General features: G+C 37.6%; 1 protein-coding gene across 7 annotated transcripts in view; it reads right to left on the bottom strand.

Moving 5' to 3' along the window:
* Window positions 1-2314: 2314 nt before the first annotated feature.
* Window positions 2315-18602, bottom strand: part of TBC1D1 (TBC1 domain family member 1) — a 104591-nt gene continuing 88303 nt past the window's right edge. For all 7 annotated transcript variants that reach the window (XM_018068208.2, XM_018068223.2, XM_018068228.2 and 4 more), the window contains 7 exons: window positions 18188-18349; window positions 16228-16386; window positions 11722-11966; window positions 11162-11321; window positions 6782-6951; window positions 4618-4788; window positions 2315-3374 (listed from right to left, as the gene is read on the bottom strand). In XM_018068208.2, coding sequence (XP_017923697.1) covers window positions 3174-3374; window positions 4618-4788; window positions 6782-6951; window positions 11162-11321; window positions 11722-11966; window positions 16228-16386; window positions 18188-18349 — 1268 coding nt within the window. In that variant the 3' untranslated portion in view covers window positions 2315-3173. The remainder of the gene's footprint in view (window positions 3375-4617; window positions 4789-6781; window positions 6952-11161; window positions 11322-11721; window positions 11967-16227; window positions 16387-18187; window positions 18350-18602) is intronic.

The raw sequence follows: 18602 nt of genomic DNA, 5'->3' as shown, positions 1-18602 counted from the left end.
GGCAGTGCTTCTACTCCAGCATATCAGGCAAGAAGTGGTGGGTACAAGGTACCTGCAGAGGAGGTACCTGGTAAGGACACAACATGTTTTAGTAGGACTGAGAACATTTGAGTTGGGAGGGAGGAATAGCTGTCAGTAAAGGACAAGGTTCCAGTGGCTGCATTTCCCATTTCATATTGTTTCAGCAGAGCATTGTCTGACATACTAAGTACACATTACAGGCCTTCTGGAGCAATCTATCAGGCAACCAGTAAGACAGCTTGACGTGACTTAGAAGATCTGAACTTCAGCAACCAGTGAAAACTGAAATATTTGATGCAAGTCATTACACATCTTTATGACTCAATTTTCACTCTAAACAAGGGAATTTGTGGCTTTATGAAAGTGCTTTGACCTTCCCACGATAGGCACTGTATCATCATTCTCAGATTCTGTATTAAGTAACTATCTCTGGAAATAGACAATAGGGCAAAATACAGCAGTATATCAAAGAGCCAGAAGCACAGGGAGTTCCAGGTAACCACCTATCACAAACTACCACTTGCACTAACTAGTTTGAAGGAAATCAAAGCAGAAGCAGGTGACCACAGCATACCACATCCTCCAGCTACACAATGCTGTTCACTGCTATGGTTTCAGAGGAGCTGCCTTTTTCTTGTTACACATGCCAACATTAGTTCTTTCCACATTTCAGGCTAACCTTTCTCTAGACTGCTTGCACCCAGGTCATTCACTAGCACGCTCACACTGCACCCCTTGCTGCCTTTGCCATGCACCTTTGGAAGCCTAGGTTGCACATACCAGTGAACTCCTTCCTTCCTTCTTCACTGTTTTTTCTTTTCTTCAAAGACTTAAGCATCACTGCTGGGGATTTTTATCTGGAGAAATGATATGGAGAAAATGTTGATTATTTCAATTTCGATCTTCCAGGAGTGGTTCATTTGCGATTTCTGCTGAGGGACCCAGTGTATGGATTTGGAAGCTTTTTTTTTTTAAATATTCTCTGAATCCAAAATTACTGCTCAAACAGAAGATGGTATGTGATGACAATTCCTGGCACTCAGACAATAGGAGATCTAATTTTACACATTCTTCAAGATGCTTAGCTAATAGTATAGTTGGAGTATCAAGTATCTGGGACTAGCTCTGGGCTCTATTACTTCTTTTTCATACTTCTGGGGGGAAAAGCCCTGAGCTTTTCCAAAGTTGGGAAATTAGTAAGTGATATTACTTTCCTCCAAAATCTAGTCCAAAGCCTTTTATTGAGAATTTGTGGAATACCAGAAGGAAGTGCACTTAGACGAGAACTAGAGTCTCTGTTCTCAGAATGCACAAATGTGGTAAATAGATAACAAACAACTTTACGCTTTTGTGACTATATAGAATTGTTTCACTGTACCAGGGTGCTGAATTTTCTGTGGGTACAAATGAATTTTCCATCTGTACATATAAAATTAACAACCACTGCAGACAGCTTTCTTTCAGGGAAGTTTTGTCTTACACAATTCTGAACTGTCACCCCACCAACTGTGCTTTTGTTTTTAAATGTCAAAAAATGTACAAACATAGATGTAGGCATGGATTATTATTTTTTTATTGCTCTTGTTAAGAAGTCAATGTATGAATTATGACACTATGCTGTGAAAATGCAACATTACTGAGTGCTCTGACAGTATGAGGTCCATTATGATAAGATTTTAAACATGAAGCATGAGCTTCACTATGGATTTCCAAATAATAAAACAAGCTTAAGGGTTAAGTGGATTAATAATAACTGACTGATGTGAAATTTCAATACTAAGTGAATACAACGTGGACTTGCAAGAACCAAACATATAAAAATCATGTCCTGGGTCAATCATCACCATAACAAAACACTGATGCCTATTAAACTGTGCTTGGGGACTGAACAAAACTTGTCACTATTCTTAATTCTGAAGCAAACCTAAACAACTGGGTATTCATAGATATCATTGCACAGTGGTGCTTTAACTGGCTTGCAAACTACTTTCATTGTACTAAGGAAAGTGAGAATTGTTTTTTCATATATGTAATCTTACTTGAAAGATGCATTGCAAAAAAGAATGGTGTCCCAATCAGAACTGCAATACTGTTTATAAAACATTTTAAGCATATGTGGCACAGCATGAAGCTCTTGAAATGCCTCCACTTCTTCAGAAAAAGTCTTAAAGAACATTTCTCAGAGGATGGGTGGGCAGAGTACCAAATAAAGGGAAAATGACAATGAACATTAGTTTCCCAGCAAAAAGATGTCTTACATCACACAGCAGATCAGAAATAAATAAGATGAAACTTGAAGAGTATGAATATAAATCCTCAGATGATGCTAGAAGAGTCACAGGCTTCACCAAATCAATGGTAATATATTTTGTTAAGAATAATGCAGTTATTATATACAGTATGTTTATCAGATAATGCCAACCAACAATACACTACATTAATGGCTGTTAAACAAAAAATATACTAAACCAACATACTTATAAAAACAGATGGCAACCCCCTAATTATGCATAGTTACATATGATAAAAGTCCAGCTCCCTGGAGTCCAATGGGTTGACACCTTCAAGCATAAGGAAGCAGTTTTCTGAAGCATAAACATAATTAACAGAACCCAGTCAAGATGCAGGGGAATTACACTGTCAAAAATCTCAAGTCCAATCACAAAACTCTCTGTAAATGTTTCCACTGCATAGCTGCAATGGGACAGTCATCTATGCAAAGGTTTTACACTGTCATATTTCTTCAAAGGACCTTCTAAAGGATGTGCTATTTAACACAGTGGTGATCCAGACAAAACCAAAAAATGTGACAAACTCAGAGCACTTAGGTTCAGAAGCACTTACTGAAGAATCCATAGCCTATTTACAGTGTATTGTGTATGACTGTAAACTATTAAGTTTCTCCTGCTTATTATTTATTACGTGGCATCTTACTCTTCATAGTATTTCTACATACTAAGAAGAAAAGAGTCTTCTCCCCAAGAAACAAGCTTCTCTGATATGGGAAGCCACCATGTCTCTATCTTGCTTTGCTACAGTAAGGCATGTACAATGAACATGACAATGTCAAATCCCCGTGGATCATGACAAAAAGACTCTGTTCTTCCCTTTGTTTCTCGCTCAGCTTCTCTGCTCCATTCCAACTGTGCATGTCAGTCAGCATCCATATGTTCTTGTCTAGTAAGTAGAGGATTCCTATCTGTATCACCAATCTTTTTTTGCATCTCTTCCACCGCTTTCAGCAAAGCTGCTCGCTCCTGCTCAAGAGTGAGAATGGTCTGCTTCAGTTTGCCTTCACTGGTCAATAAGACCTCTACTGTAGCTTCAAGGTTTTGGATTTTCCCATTAGCAACCTTTTAAAGTCAAAAGATAGAAGGAGGGGGAGGAAGGACAGGACAGGGGAAAAAAAAGTAAATTCATTAATGACTGAAACCATCTTTAAACTTTTTTTTGAGATACATGAATACATATAAAATACTTAAGAAATTACAAAAAATTGCAAAGTTAAATGCAAGTATGAATGTTATTAAATCCGTGCACTTTAGAGTACAACTACGATTTTGTCTATAACAAGAAACTTCCCCGTCTCAACTTGATTGCTTTGGTTAGTTCACAATTAAACTCAGAATATAATGTAAAGTAATGAAATTAGAAAGCCACCAAGTCTGCAAATTTTATACCAAAGAACTGCAGGTTAAGATAAGCTTCTGTGTGGGTAAGTTGAGAGACATTTTTGGCCAGTCACAGCTGTTGCTTTGCAAAGCAAACTCAGCCTGTTAGCTGCATCCTCATTTCATCTCGACATTGAGTCCAATGAATTTGGAGGCAAAGAGGAAGGAGGGGATTTAGAGCAATCCTGAAAAATTCCAAAAACGCTCCTCCAAAAGGCTGCACGTATTGGCATTCTACTTCACGGGGAAACAAAGTGTTAGATTGTTCAAACTCATCATGTGAGATCTGTAGCTGAGATACTTCAACAACATCCAATATCTGTTTGGACATTTCAGCACTGGATAACAGTTGGTGACAAGAGTACTGGATGGTCTTGGCTTTCAGGGAAGTATGTGCCTTTCTGATGAGCTCACTGCCCTTTATGGTGGGTTAAAAAGTTCAGCCTTTGCGGGCAAAACATTGACAAACTCACATTATCTGGTGACGCATTGTAATTGTAATAAAAAGTATGTCTTTACAGACAATGTATCCTATCTCTAATGTATCTGTAAATTGTGACACTGGAATTAGTTTTTCCATTTTTGATAGACTATTATCCCTGCTGTAAAATAAAGCAGTGACTGAAAATGTAAAAATGAAGTTGAAAAAGCACCTAGTGTCTTTTTAGTTATCTTCTACAGCTATGATTTTAATTTCAAGAGAAGAGATAGTGTGATGAACCAAGTTTTCACTAACTACAAGCATATGCTCTATCCATCCCCCTCTCAGAATTTCTTCTGCATTAAACTTTAAGGGCTAAACTAAATAAAACTTGAAAGTGGCTACACTTTGAAGTCACTAGACCAAACACTGTGGTGTAGAACAGTCTCTTCTGAAAAGGTGTATAAATTAGAATGATAATTAAATATGAAATATAAATTGTACCTGCAATTCTTCCAGAAGATCAAAGTTTTGTTTGCGCAAGCTACTGTTTGCCTTTTCTAATTTATCCAGTCTCTGATTGTCATTTAAAGATGAATCTATAAGCTCATCCTGAAGCACATGATATTCAACTTCATAAGCTTGCAACTGTTTGGCAATATCCATTTCAAACACCTGTTGTATATAAAAATATTATTAGATGCTGCGCAGATCAAAACCATAGCTCTTTCAATGCTTAAAAATCTATGGGTCTAGATCTAGACTTAAATATCTAATGACTGCATACAAATAAAAGGCCTTACTTTTTTGGCACTCACATTTCCTGCTCTGGAAATGGCAAGACTCTGGCAGTAGGGTGCAATACATTGGCATTAGATCTACTTAAAAACTTTGCCACTAATTTGTTGCCTGATTTCAGCAAAACTACTTACATGAAAGCTTTCAAGAAGTGTAGACTTTGTAGGATATTCCCCTTTTCAAATTTAATGCATCTCAGATTGGCATAAACCCTCCTAGACATACTTGAAATTAGTTGTCACTTTCAAAAATGTGTGGCCCAAACCCATGTGCCCACGTAAAAGTGTAAGCCTAAGCAGAATAAAAGTTTTAAATGAAAAACAGTAAAATTTGCTGGCTTTATTTATAATTCTACAGTACCTTTACAGACTGACAGAAAATGAAATAATCCTTACACTAATGCACTTAACGGAAACATTATGTAATGTCCAAGTAGATTTCTATTATTGTTAACTACAAATCACTGAAATGGATGCTCAGTCTTATACATGAATATTATGACTCCAATGTCCCTGAAGTATTTATCTCCTCTAAAAGCAGTGAAGAAGATGGTAAATTAAAAGGAAAAGTGTGCCAATCACAGAACATAGAAGAAATAAAAGTTGATTTAAAGATGCATCTGAAAAATAGCCCAAGAAGAGAAGTTCATGGGATATTCTTTATTTTTAAACTTCTTGTACTTTATTCCTTTTATAAATTAGTCAAATGTCAAATCCTATCTGAAATACTTGTTGAAATAACAAGAACAATTTCCTATTTTATTTATCTGTGCTGTCTACAAAACTGTAACTGTTGGTTAAAGAAAACATCAGTTTATGAAATGTTTCAGTCACATGGTACATGTGCTAAAAAACCCTATCTCACAGTTGTATAACAGCAGAAAAAGAGAGCTTTTAAGTATAGATGTATTTCAGCCTTCTGTAGAATAGATGAATAGCTGTAGAATAAGTTCAAATTTTGAGTTTGATTACACATATGGAACTTTCATTTTCTGTAGATCTGAGCATCTCTGGAGAAGACACTGTTGAAATTTCAATAAAACAAGCAGTGCAATTCAGCAGGGCAGAATGCTAGTTCCTCTCATGACCTCTGCCACTTCTAGCCCCTGTGTTCCTGAGGAAGGAGGAAAATCCCTGCTGTCATAACCAGAGTATCAAATCTGAAAGGGGGGAAACATGAGGCAAATCAAAAGTTTGACTTGAAAACTAGCTAACTGAAGGCATGTTAAGGCATGTGAACCAAAGACCATGCTACAGAAGGTGTGACAACACTTAAGGTTTTTAAACAAGCAAGCCTTAACTGCAACCATTTGTGATTTTTTCAAATTCCACAGTTATTGTTTGGAGTATCCTGCTAGCTTAGCAATATTGCATCATTCTCCTTGTCTGCTGTTAAAAAAAAAATTATCAAGGATTCCCAGTTTTTGCTGTCTAGAGTCACTGCTCATTGCAAGAGCCTGCACTGCCCCCTGTGCTCCTGGCAGAATGACATGTTTTTACATACTGAAGCAGCACCACAAAAGCCAGTATAGACAAATGGAGGGAGGTTTCTAATTTCATTAAGTAAGGTCAACGCTTAAGAGGCTCTTGTAAGTCAATTTTTGCTTCTGAAATGAGACTTGGAGGGCAAGATTCTTTGGTGAAAAAAAATTAAATGAATTTTCATTAAAGGCTTCATAAATTGACCATAACCAACATGTAGATATATGAATAGTAAGCTACTATACAAGTCATCTGCTACCAAAAGTTTTCAACATCTTTGGAACTACAATAACAGAATCCTCAGCCAGAAGTAGCACACTGCTGGAGTTTTCTGTCAAGGAAAAGAGCATTCCTTTGCATACCTCTCATATGTTCAGAATATTTCATACCTGACTAATGGTCTTTTCCATCTGTACCAAACCCAAGTTGGGGAGAGTACTTTTAATAAAATCAACAATAGTTTCTAGGTTCTCATGCTGCAGAATCAAGGGCTTGTGACTTCCCAGAAGGCTTAGAGCCACTTTAAATATAGCCTCTGATCCCTGAAGAAAGAGCATATCTGCAAAAAAAAAAAAGAAAAAAAAGATTCTATCAAGCAATCACATCTTTTGACAAGAATATTAAAACAATAAAATATCCAAGGACAACTACTTCTCATAGGAGCAACCTAGAGGTTAGATATACTGTGCCAGACACATGCTTTTGGCTATGGCTTTAGAAGTTTTATAGGTTCAAGATTATTACTGTGAATAGCACACTTGACTATCACAATCGTTTACTAATTTGTTCACTTAGTTTTCACAAAAAAAAAAATCCAGTTCAAATTTAAGCTAAGTACACAATAAACCAGGTAGTCGAGTTTGTCAGTGTTACCACTTTCTGTGCATGTAATAGTTTAGTCGGCTTTTTTGATGTTCATGAGAATACAAATTTGAATAGAAAACTAATTCCAATGCCCTTTAAAAATCCTAATACAACAGATAAAACCTAAACCTGAAGACACAACTGAAGATCTGAAATTCTGTTATTTTCTCATCTGGTGGAGAGAGCCACAAAACCTCAGCTAATAGAACACTGAGCACATGAGGCTAAATGCACGCTTTCCAGCAGCATCAGGTTTCATATGCATGTGTTTATTTTTAGTATGTGTCTCAACCACTTCTGTGAATATTCTAATGATATATTAATAAGTACCCTGAAATCTTAGTAATACAGCTCAAGTGTAAATATTGCAGGTGGCCCTGCAATGACAGCACCTGGCATACATTCAAGCACACTGAAACCACAGTATACAGTGACCTTTCAATGCAACACCCTTTCTTTCCTTGTCCTTTACAAAGTGCCTATGTATTTATAAAGAAATAGAAGTCTGCAATGAAAGCATCAGACAAGAAAGCCATCTTCACAAAACCAATCTGTATAAACAGCATTGCTCTACGTTTGACTTTCCTGCTACTGTAACTCAGAATCTGTTTTATTGAGGGACTTGCTATAGGCAGAAGCATCTAACATATGAAACACTACTGATGGAGGTGAAAAAGGAAGAGAAGATACTCTGGTTTTTTATCTTATTTCCTAAATGTGTACTTATTTTGAAAGGGCTTCTCTTTTTTTCTTTCCCTGCTTTGTATTTGAAGCTGTGAATGAAGCCACAATCACATACAAAGTAGCACAATGGTACCAAAAAACAGTGTCTTATTAAAAAAAAAAGGAATAAAGAAAGAGAAAAAAAACCACCACAAAGTAAGGTAAACAACTACTAGCAAAACTACAGGTATCTCTGATGTAGTGAAGAACCTATGAAAACACTGGCTAACTGCCTTTCTTAGTAAATGCAAACTCTTTCCAAATTTGTATCACAATGAAATTCCTGCCCTGCGCTCTTTTGCTTTAATGTTGAAGCCATAACTCATTTCACTCTCTTTCTCTTCAAGAAAAAAAGCACAAGTAATAACTAACCATAAATCTTGTACTTTGCTGCTGTTTCTCCTAAAAGTAGTGTAACATTTTTCAACTCTATGCTGACTTGAATGTGAACTCCAAAGGCAGGAATGATTAAAAAGTGGTAACAGAGCAGGCATCTGCTTCAATTCTCAATTGAAACTCAAAACTATGGGGAAAATGGTTCAGAGGGAAAGCTCTATATTAGGACAGGGAAAGCTGAAGAGCAGCTAGGAAACACAAAATGAAAAAAAGGAGAGCTGAAAATAATGTGTATTTATGATTCAGCACCTGCCCCATAATGATATGCAGATTAACTCAAGGTGACCTAGAAGTTGTTAATTAATGTCTGTATGAGCTGAGCTGGTAATAGACATCTGAAATCCCTCTCTCATTTAAAACAGCAAATACTTAACAAAGACCTGTTTGTTATCCACTCCCCTCACTTCCTGTTAAGTGGGCTTCCTGCCAACAACAATACCATGAAGGTACCCAAATTAATGTCAGCATGATTGGCAGCCTACGGGATTAAAAAAAATTAAGTTTTATATACAAACTTGAAATAAAATAAACACTATTCTATCAAGTCTCCCTTATTAATAAGTAAGCAGGGGTACTAAAGAACACATATTTCTTAACACTGTATTTTCATCAGATCCTGCTCAGGAGAAATGTTGAAAGTTTGGACAGATAATTAAAAAGTTAAAAGGAGTTTTGGTATTTGACTCACGAAACAGTCTAACGCACTTCTTTTACATATTGCCTGTATGGTGCCTGCAAAAAGCACATTCTGTGGAAATCTAAAGGAAGTGGTCTGTAACAACTGTATTATTAAATGGCAGTGGGCTAGCTTCAGATACCAAGGGTTCAGAGATACCATGCTAGAAAGTAGCAGTGCGATCTCACAGTCTTAGTAACCGATAAATCAGTTACTTCAGCATCAACAGTCTTACATCCCAAGGGTCTAAAAAGTGAGCAATGAAAACATATGTATATTTCTGCAAAAGTGTACAAACACATAGGTCAGAAATGACTGGATCCTAACTTGCCGTACTGCTAATGACAGTCACTAGTAAAGTGACAGCTTTAGTCTCTAAAAGTTATGTTTCAGAGTCTTTAGTATAGGTGAAGATGAGATTTTATTTTCTAATGTAAGAAACTATCCAATGTTCTCAACCTAGCTCTAGTAATCACTGTTTTAAGGAAATTACTAAACACTTTGAAACATTAAAAATTTCAAGTGTTGGTCATGCTGAAATTTCTCTCTAAAAAAACATCTGAGGTTTTTAAGAGGCAACAGTTTCCATCACACATGATTTGCTCTCCTTGATCTAAAATCAGATGTGTGAAGATCATGTATCTATGCCTTCTATTCTAAGGCAAACTTTGTTTTCTAAAGCCCTTCAATCCTCCAGTGACAGGTAAAGTACTAATCTGTGTATTAAGGCAGAAATCCAAATATACTGGATATACAAGGCACTTTTATAACCTCACTGCAGTCAACTGTCCAATTCAAAGACTCTTCTTACCATGTACAATACTATGAATTATTAAGAATAATTGAGAGATAAACTGATTATAAACTCAGTGGATAACACTCACATACAGTACTTTGTTTAATTCCTACAGATTATTAGTGTCAGCTAGATACTTGTTGAGGTACATTAGCCTACTTTGAACTCTTCCAGGAAAAGAAACCCCACTGTTTTACCTGGAGTTCAGATGCTAATCACAGGACATATAGTTCTGCTTAGATATATACATCATCCTTTTCACTCTGATTTTTTCTAGCACTACTTTTAGCATGCTCTTAAACAGAAACAAGACGGGATTCTTGTTGGTTCTTCTTGGGCTCTATATTAATTATTTGTGGTAGATAAGACTATGCTTTTTTTAAGTCAGGAAAGTATCAATATTAATACCTTAATAAATAATTTCTTCATCGCATCTCTAAAATGAGGCTGACTAAGGAAAATGAAAACAGCTTCTCATCAGACAAGAGGAATTGGAGAGAAAGCTCTAATCTACCCTGCTCATCATGGACAATCCAGTACCACATAATGAAGCTGAAAACCAAACAACTAAAAAGGAAATAAAGCATCTTCTCAAACATCAAACAATCTATGAAATATACACTCATAAGGTAGCATCAAGGTAAATTCTTAATTGGAATTTAATTTGAAAAGACCACTTCTGTCGATTTTAAAAATAGGTAACAGAAGTGACTTTAGAGTCTAAACCTCATATGCTTCTAAATATTTTTGGAAGGTGAGATAATCAGACTAAAATTGTAAGGACAAGAAATACTAGTTTAAAAGTCTTAAATTTCTGCGGAGTAAACCCATTAAACTGCAAGAGATTTCTCTATGTGTGTTTTAAAACATAACCCTAAAAAATTTCTGCTGACACTGTTGAACACAATGATAATGGAGTAAATGGATATATTCCTCAGATGATGGCTTTGTCATATCTCCTTTTAGCTTGAAAGTAACTAATGGTTGGTGTTGACGTGCCATTGTCATAACAAAACTCTTGCCTTCACGGCATCAAATTTTCCATCCTCTCTACATGTGGTTACAGGGTGGGGAAAGTTAACAATGATGAAAAAACAAGACAGGGACTGTTCTTTGCTTTCCTTCTCTCTCTTCCAGTTTACTGAAATACTGCACACTCCATAGGAAGACCCCTGTTGTCTTTCTTCTGTTCACAGTAAGCAAAATGTGTCTCCTGGGTGTCTGAAACAGGTTGGATAATAATGCTATTCCTAATAACAAGATTCCAAATATAAGACTTCAAAAAGAACAGATAGAAGTTTTATGAAGAATTACCAAACACTCTGGATACAAATCCAAGGGGAAACTGGGAGGCAAACATGGTGAGGAACCACGGAGCAGCATAGAGGCTGGGGCCAATCTCATGTTCTTCTAGGTGGCTGTAGAGGTCTCGATGGTAGTCATGAAGAAGTCGAGACAGTTGGTACATCTGGATCTGCATGGAATAAGAACAAAGAGACTAAAGTGTTTTAACACTCACAGAGAAAGATATTCGACAATTGATGTTTGGACAGAATTGTGTGAAGACAAGAAATACTCAGAAGCTACCTAAAAGACACAGGATGGGTCACCTGTGAGTCAGGCACATTTGCAGGGTCATTTGAAGCTCATACAACACAACAGAATTCTTCCCATTTATGGTTTCCATAGTTTCCCATGAAATCTTTTGATCTGAATCTAGTGCATTTAAAATGATATATTCTTTTCCCAGATTATCCTTCTCTATTTTTGAGAAGTCAATTTAAGTTCGAGTTCAGGTTTTGACAATGCTATCTACATTGCATTATTATGATCTAACATTAGCATCCTCTACTCAAAAAATCCTGAATTCATACCTGTAAAATTGTCATGTCAGGACGATATTGTTTTCTCAGGCCCATGTCAAACATGAGAAACTTTAGCATTTTAAAAGCATCTTCTTCACTCATATGGAGTAGTAGAACTCCTGCTACAAAACTAAGACCCTGGCAATATCCTACTTCCTGGTCCAGAAGCGAATAGGCCTTCAAAATATTGTAGAGTGACAGCTGCCCAGCTCCCAGCTGTGCTGAGAAGTACGGATGTGTTGGAAATGTGCGCCCTGTGAAAATAGCTGAAGTTAGTGATTTAAACTACAAAATAAACAACAAACCCCCCAAAACCCTGCCATGTTATCAAATCAAACGGTCCTTCAAAAATATAGATTCTTTAGAAAAGCAGATTCTGAGCCAACCCCCAGGAAAGCTGCAAGAAAGTTAACAAAACAAAAAAATTGACTGTCATACTCTACCACTGTTTTGTTACAGTCATTGTAAAATTAATTTTGAAATTGTCAGGGGGATGGTGACAATCTGTTTTTTGGAACAGTTGAATACCTGGTTCTTAAGACTGGCCCTGATCAGTTTGTTAAAGGGCTTATAGGGCCTGGTTGCCAGTGATAGTGGGAGACTTGATTCAGTGGCTTGATGAGTCACCCAGTTCTATTTTCTTGATTAAAAAGTGTTATCTTTTAAACAACTTTTAGAATCCAGACACAGACTTAGAACATCTGAGCTACCTCTGGGGGCAGAGCGGACACCGGGACAATGGGGTAGAGTGCACCCTAAGCAAGTTTGCAGATCACACAAAACTGGGAGAAGTGACAGATACACTGCTGCCATTCAGAGAGCAGCAGGCTGGAGAAATGAGTTGACAGGAACTTTAGAAAGTTCAACAAAGGTAAGTGCAAAAATCCTGCCCCTGGGGAGGAACAATGCCATGCACTGGTATTTGCTGGAAGTTGTCCATCTCGAAAGCAGCTTTGCAGAAAAGGACCTGAGGGTCCCGCTGGTCGCCAAGTTGAACACGAGTCAGCAATCTGCCATTGCAGCAAAGAAGGCTAATGGTATCCTGGGGCGTGTTAGGAGTGTTGCCAGCAGGAGGCAGGTGATCCTTCCCCTCTACTCAGCACTGGTCAGACGACATCTGGAATGCTGTGTCCACTTCTGGGCTTCCCAGGACAAGAGAGATATGGTTATACTGGAGAGAGTCCAGCAAAAGGCCACAAAGATGATGAAGGAACTGAAGCATTTCAAGAAGAAAGGTTGAGAAAACTGGGACTGTTCAGCCTGAAGAAGAAAAGACTCAGGGGGATGTTACCAGTGTGTGCAAACACCCAGTGGGAGGAAATGAAGAAGGAACCAGGTTCTTCCCAGTAGTGTTCTCTGACAGAACGAGACGCAATGGGCACAAATTGAAATACAAGAAATTCCACCTATCATTTAAAAAAACTTTTTTCTTATTGCAAGAGTGGCCAGACAGTGGCACAGGCTACCCAAAGAGGTTGTGGAATCTCCATCTATGCACATATTCAAATTCTGAGCAAACATGATCCTGGGCAGCCTGAGCAAACCTTGCTTTAAGGAAGAGCTCCCTTCCAACCTCAACCACTCTGTGATTCTGTGAACAAAGACATTAAGGACTTCACCTTTGCAGACATTTTTTTTTTCCAAACACTTTTCCGAATGGGAATTTTTCACTTTTAGGAAAAATTCTCCACCTATCAGACTTTCTCTGTGAAACACCTCAATAGAGAAGAAATTTGATTACCTCTTTTGTTCTAGTATTAAGTGGAGCTTGTTTCTTGTTTGCCCACTTGTTAAATATCACCCCACCTCTTAGGTCCTGGAATGCTGCTGTGCTGCCAGATAATATCAGAGCTCCTGTTTCAAGAAGACAAAGCCCGGGGCAGAGTCCTTCTGCCATCCGGTAGCTGCTCTAACCTGTCACATGGGACATGGCATTCAGTTCTGAGTAGGTGTCCCTGACCAGGGTGTCAGAGTTGAATGTTACAGAAGAAATATTTCTGGCTTTCAAATGAGAAGCAGCTTATGGAACTACAACACAGCCAAAAGGCAGACCTGCACTGCCTCACTCATGCAGCAAGGCTCCTTTCATGTAAGTCATGAAGAAAAGTGACAGGCTGAGCAAAAATAAAAATGCAAAGAAGTTCTAAAAACCAGTAAACAGAGGAGAAGCAGAACTGATTTGTTTCTGAGTGCCCTGGTGCTAACTTAGCTAAGAATTTTAGCTTTTATTTTGGAGCAAAGACCTCTGTTTTTGCTGAAAAGAGACTCTACCTACTACTTTATTTTTCAAAATGTAATAAAACAAAATATCATTTTCTACTGTGTTTGGCAAATACCCAATGATGGATGGTTTCCTATACTGATAGCATCTAGAAGTCAGTTTACCCTACCTTATTGAGAGCTGAAATCATTTACTGAACATGACTTCAGGACCTGAAATTCCCAGTGACTGCAGTGGTTGTACAGGTGGGCTCACAAAATAAATACATACAAAAGTCTTCAGAGAGTTGTGGCTTTTTTCCTTGTCCATGTAATGAAATAATACCATGACATGTAAACTGGGCCAGGAAAGCAGCTGCTGTACCTCACCTCTGCATCCAGATGCACAGTGCTGGCCCCATTTTCAGGAAGCACTATCTATAGCTGAAGATGCATCAGTTCAAATAGTGTGAGCAATACTATTACAGCTTAGGCTCATATTGTGTTAGCAAGACTTCTTTAACCTAATTTGGGAAATGTTTTCAAACATTAGAACCATATGTTGCAAGAACATAGGTTTTTACTTCAAGGTAGAAGTGTATGCTTTCAGAAGGATTCTTAAAGGTTTAAGAGATAGCCTGAAGGAACACAAGTCAGAACATGCAAATTCCTTCTAGCTGCCTATGTAGTTATGCTGTCTGTTACCACGCAGCACAGCTCTATTTCAATGTGAATCACTAGGAAGCCTTCAGATTCTTAATTTCATCTTGCTGTAATGACAAGGCCCAATCCCCCCCTCAATAAATGGGCTGGCAAACAGCACCTTCGCAAAAACATCTTGTATGAAAACCACCGTGAAGTTACCAATCTGCCAATACATGCAGACATTTGTTTCTACAAGAAGAGTATACGGCTAAGACAGGAATGTATCTGTGTGCAGAACCAGGAAGAAAATATGAACAGCTTGCTGAGCCAGTAAGCCACAGTTTGCTGTATGAGACAACCAAGCTCAGACTGATTGTGCTCCCTACTGTCCAGGAGTTATCCACCCCCCTCCCCTCTGCTGAACGTGTTCAAGACCAGCACAGAACTGTTCACCTCTTACTGAACCATTTCAGTGCAACAGAATCCCAACCTTCACTGGCAGGGCTCTCAACACCTGGTATGCTGGACCGATAGGTACTTGCTAGTAAGTGATCTCTGGTTGCATGTAAATGCCTCTCTCAAAAACAAAAGACTGTATCTGGCACTGTTCAATCCAGGGGAATTCCTAGAATTGGTATGAGAAGTCTGAAAGGAACAATTTACCTATGTACAACTGCCTATTCCCAGCTAGTATTAAGGCTCCTTTTGGAGTGTTACTTTCCCAGCACCAAGTCGAAACCTGGCAAGTCTGTAAAGCAGGGGAAAGTGAAGGTGGCATTGACCTCCATCCCTTCCACCTCAGCCCATGTCAGCTTCTGCAAACACACACCTGTTCTATCAGATTCCTGTCTTCTATGCATTGCCTTGATATTTTGACGCATTTTTCCAAGGATTGCAAAAAAGGAGAAAATACTTGCTTTACTGTATAAATCTTAGGTCACCCTCTAAACCTGACAAATCTTCTAACAGTTCAGTACCCACTGAAAACAGTTTGCACATGGAACTTTTTAAAAATGGGTACTCCCAGACAGCCCTGGGTATAGGTGATCTCTCAACAGGCAAGAAAGGGGAATGAATTTGAGCAATGAAAATGCTCAAATACTTTCTGAGTAGTTATAAAAGGCAGAATCATGAGGTGTCCCTCATGACTATGTACTACTGCTTTACAGAAAAAATGTAAAAGAAAATAATGCAATAGGTATTAATCATTCAGATCAGGTCAAGTACAGCTTTCCCCATAAATTTTTATCATTCTATCACATGACATTTGGCTACTTGCATTGCATGACTTCCCTTGATGGAGTTTTTCATGTCAAGTTAATCCAATCAAACTTTGTGATTACAGACTTAAATTGTCCCCCACAACTTCTCAGACCCAAACTGCCAACAGTTCTAACATGCTCTGGAAGACATTCTTTATTTTTTGCCCTTATAAGGGAAGAGCATAATGAACACTGAGTTCAGTGTGGGATTATCTCACACACAAGAGGTGGGATCCTCTTGGACAAACATCATCTCCTGGTTTCTCATTTACACCAGATGAAAAGCAGTTCTTACCAACAATCTGTTATTAAATGGTGAAAGGCTTTTTGTGTGTTACCTTGTTTTATTTAATTATCTTCCAGAGACCATAAACCCCTTGTTTTAATTTCAGACCATTACTGTACTTACCTAGGTCAATAAGTATTGCATGCTGCTGGGAAGTTAGTTGTTTTAGGAGTTCTTTATAAGGCGTGTCCTTTGGTTGTTGCTTACTTGGAAACTGATGTTTAAGATGGTATTGCTCTGCTAGAAACTTCCATATCTCCCCACGATGGTGACGTGGTACTCCTGATGGAAGAAAGTAATTAAATCAGTAATTTGTACTCCTACTGAGGGTTCAGCTATAGTTGAGCTAACAGGATTGAGGAACTGAAGATCTGTATATGCTAGACCGGCAAGCAGATCCCTATCTGATATCTCCAGTGAACCAAAGAAGCAGATCAAACTACAGTGCTTACACTTCCTCAACCACTAAAAGACATCAGCACCTTAACAGGAGAGATTTAAGGCAGAAACACGGGGAGCTGCCTACTAAGTCTGAGAAGTACTAGAAGAGGCAATACTTGTATCTGAACTGCAATACTTGTATCTGAAAAGTTTAAGCTTATCTCCCATTTTTCTATGTAAAGTACACAATAAAACGTTGCAATAGAACTAACTCTCACTAACAGAGCACTGACTCTGTTGTTAGGAGTAAGTTTTAGGAAGGTGGGATGCACACATACCAGAAGTATAAACAGGTAAAAATGAGATGTGATCTAGAGCCTACATTACAAGGCACATAATCAGATAGCAAGTATTGTATTTCTAGTTTTGCTATTGGTTTGCTGAATGACTGGTACACATAAAAATGTTTTAAAGTTTGAATTTATTTCTCTATAAAAAGGGATGATGCTACTTTCACACAGGTAATGGTAGTCTTCACTTTTATCTATATGTAAAGCTCTGAGAGTACAATTAATTCAGCACAAGACTGGCTCTATTAAATCATCTACACAAGAAATCAATACACTGTTCTTCAGGATGGTATTCTGTCTAATCCATGAGGTACTAGAACCAGCTATTGCAGGTCAAAGCAATTTATGGCTTGAAGTTTTTTGGACTGCTTTTTTCTTTTAGTATACATGTAACATATGGAGGACAAAAACAATAGGAGAAATCAAACCTCACACAAGCATACAACTTACACAGAAAGATAACAAAACATATTAGGATTTGATATTGCTAGAAATTTAGACTTACCTAGTCATCTTAAATGGACAGCTTGGTTTAACTTGCTTGTATAATTACATATAGTCACGTGCAATATTTAAAATATTAAACTTCTGATAGTGGTTAACTCTTGACACTTCCTTTACAAGTTGGAGAGCTTTGTATAGAACTATAAAAAGCTCCTTGGAGTAGCCATCTTTACCACTGGCTACATACAGCACTCAGCATGGTCCTTTGGGACTAACCATGGCACAAATAACATTGAGCAATAACCCAATTTCTTAGAACATTTAAAGAATATCCTTAGGTTATATTACTTTTGATGCAGTGCAGAGAGGTGCTGTTGCTCAGCCCTGCAGTTGTGAGGAAGACTACAAATGGTATTTCCAGGTAAAATGTGTTGTTAGACTCAGAGAAAAGGCAGTTCTGCAGTGATATCCATGTATACTGTTTGTATATAGACAAGGTACCCAGGCTGGAACAGAGAATTCCCAGATAATAGTGCAGAGGGCTTCCTCAGTTATTTACACAGTAATTTCTTTGGCATTATCCAGGTTTTTTTTCTTTACTTATAACTTTTTATTTATAAAATCAAATCACAACAATTGTAATACACTGAGGTACTGTACAACTCTACTGTAAGGACAAATGTTATTAAAAAATGAATTAGCTCCAGTAATACAACTGCAGCTACTCCTGAAAGGGACTGGTATTTGCATTCGCACAGCCATGATGGTACTGAACGTTGTTACTTGTTTAGGCAGCAGCCCAAGGAACAGCTCTAGTGAGAACCTGGTTATAAGGAGTGGTCACCCTATTCCTTTTCGAATACAATTTACATGCATTTCAACAACTCAGAATAACAAACTGTGCTTACCTTGCGCAACAGCAGAGTGTATTTTTTCCACATCAAATTTAATCTTTGACCTTCCAGGTGTACTCAACATTTTTTCCCAAATCAAAGTTACATCTTTTAAGCATGGTGTGATTTCTTCGTAGTCAAGTTTCAGACGTCTGTTCTGCAAATTGTTTTCTGAAGCTAGGAAGTGATATCATGAATGTAGCAGTCAATATTATTTACTATTTGTAAAATGGATTAATTTAACTTACAACTTCCTATGAATATGGTAAAGCTTTTAAGTTTTGTTTCTGTGGGGGTATTTTAGTATTATAATGATATGGAAAAATGGTTTATTAATGGTACTCATGTAAAAACTAAATAATAAAGCATCTTTTGTGACAGTGGATGAATTTGTGGAGGTTGTAAAACTGAAAAAATAGGAGAAAAAAAG

This window comes from Manacus vitellinus, unplaced genomic scaffold, assembly GCF_001715985.3.
Source record: "Manacus vitellinus isolate BGI_N305 unplaced genomic scaffold, ASM171598v3 scaffold_0_pilon, whole genome shotgun sequence".
NCBI classification, from domain to species: domain Eukaryota; kingdom Metazoa; phylum Chordata; class Aves; order Passeriformes; family Pipridae; genus Manacus; species Manacus vitellinus.
The sequence above is the reverse complement of the archived record's forward strand: the minus strand, read 5'-3'. Positions and strand labels throughout refer to the sequence as shown.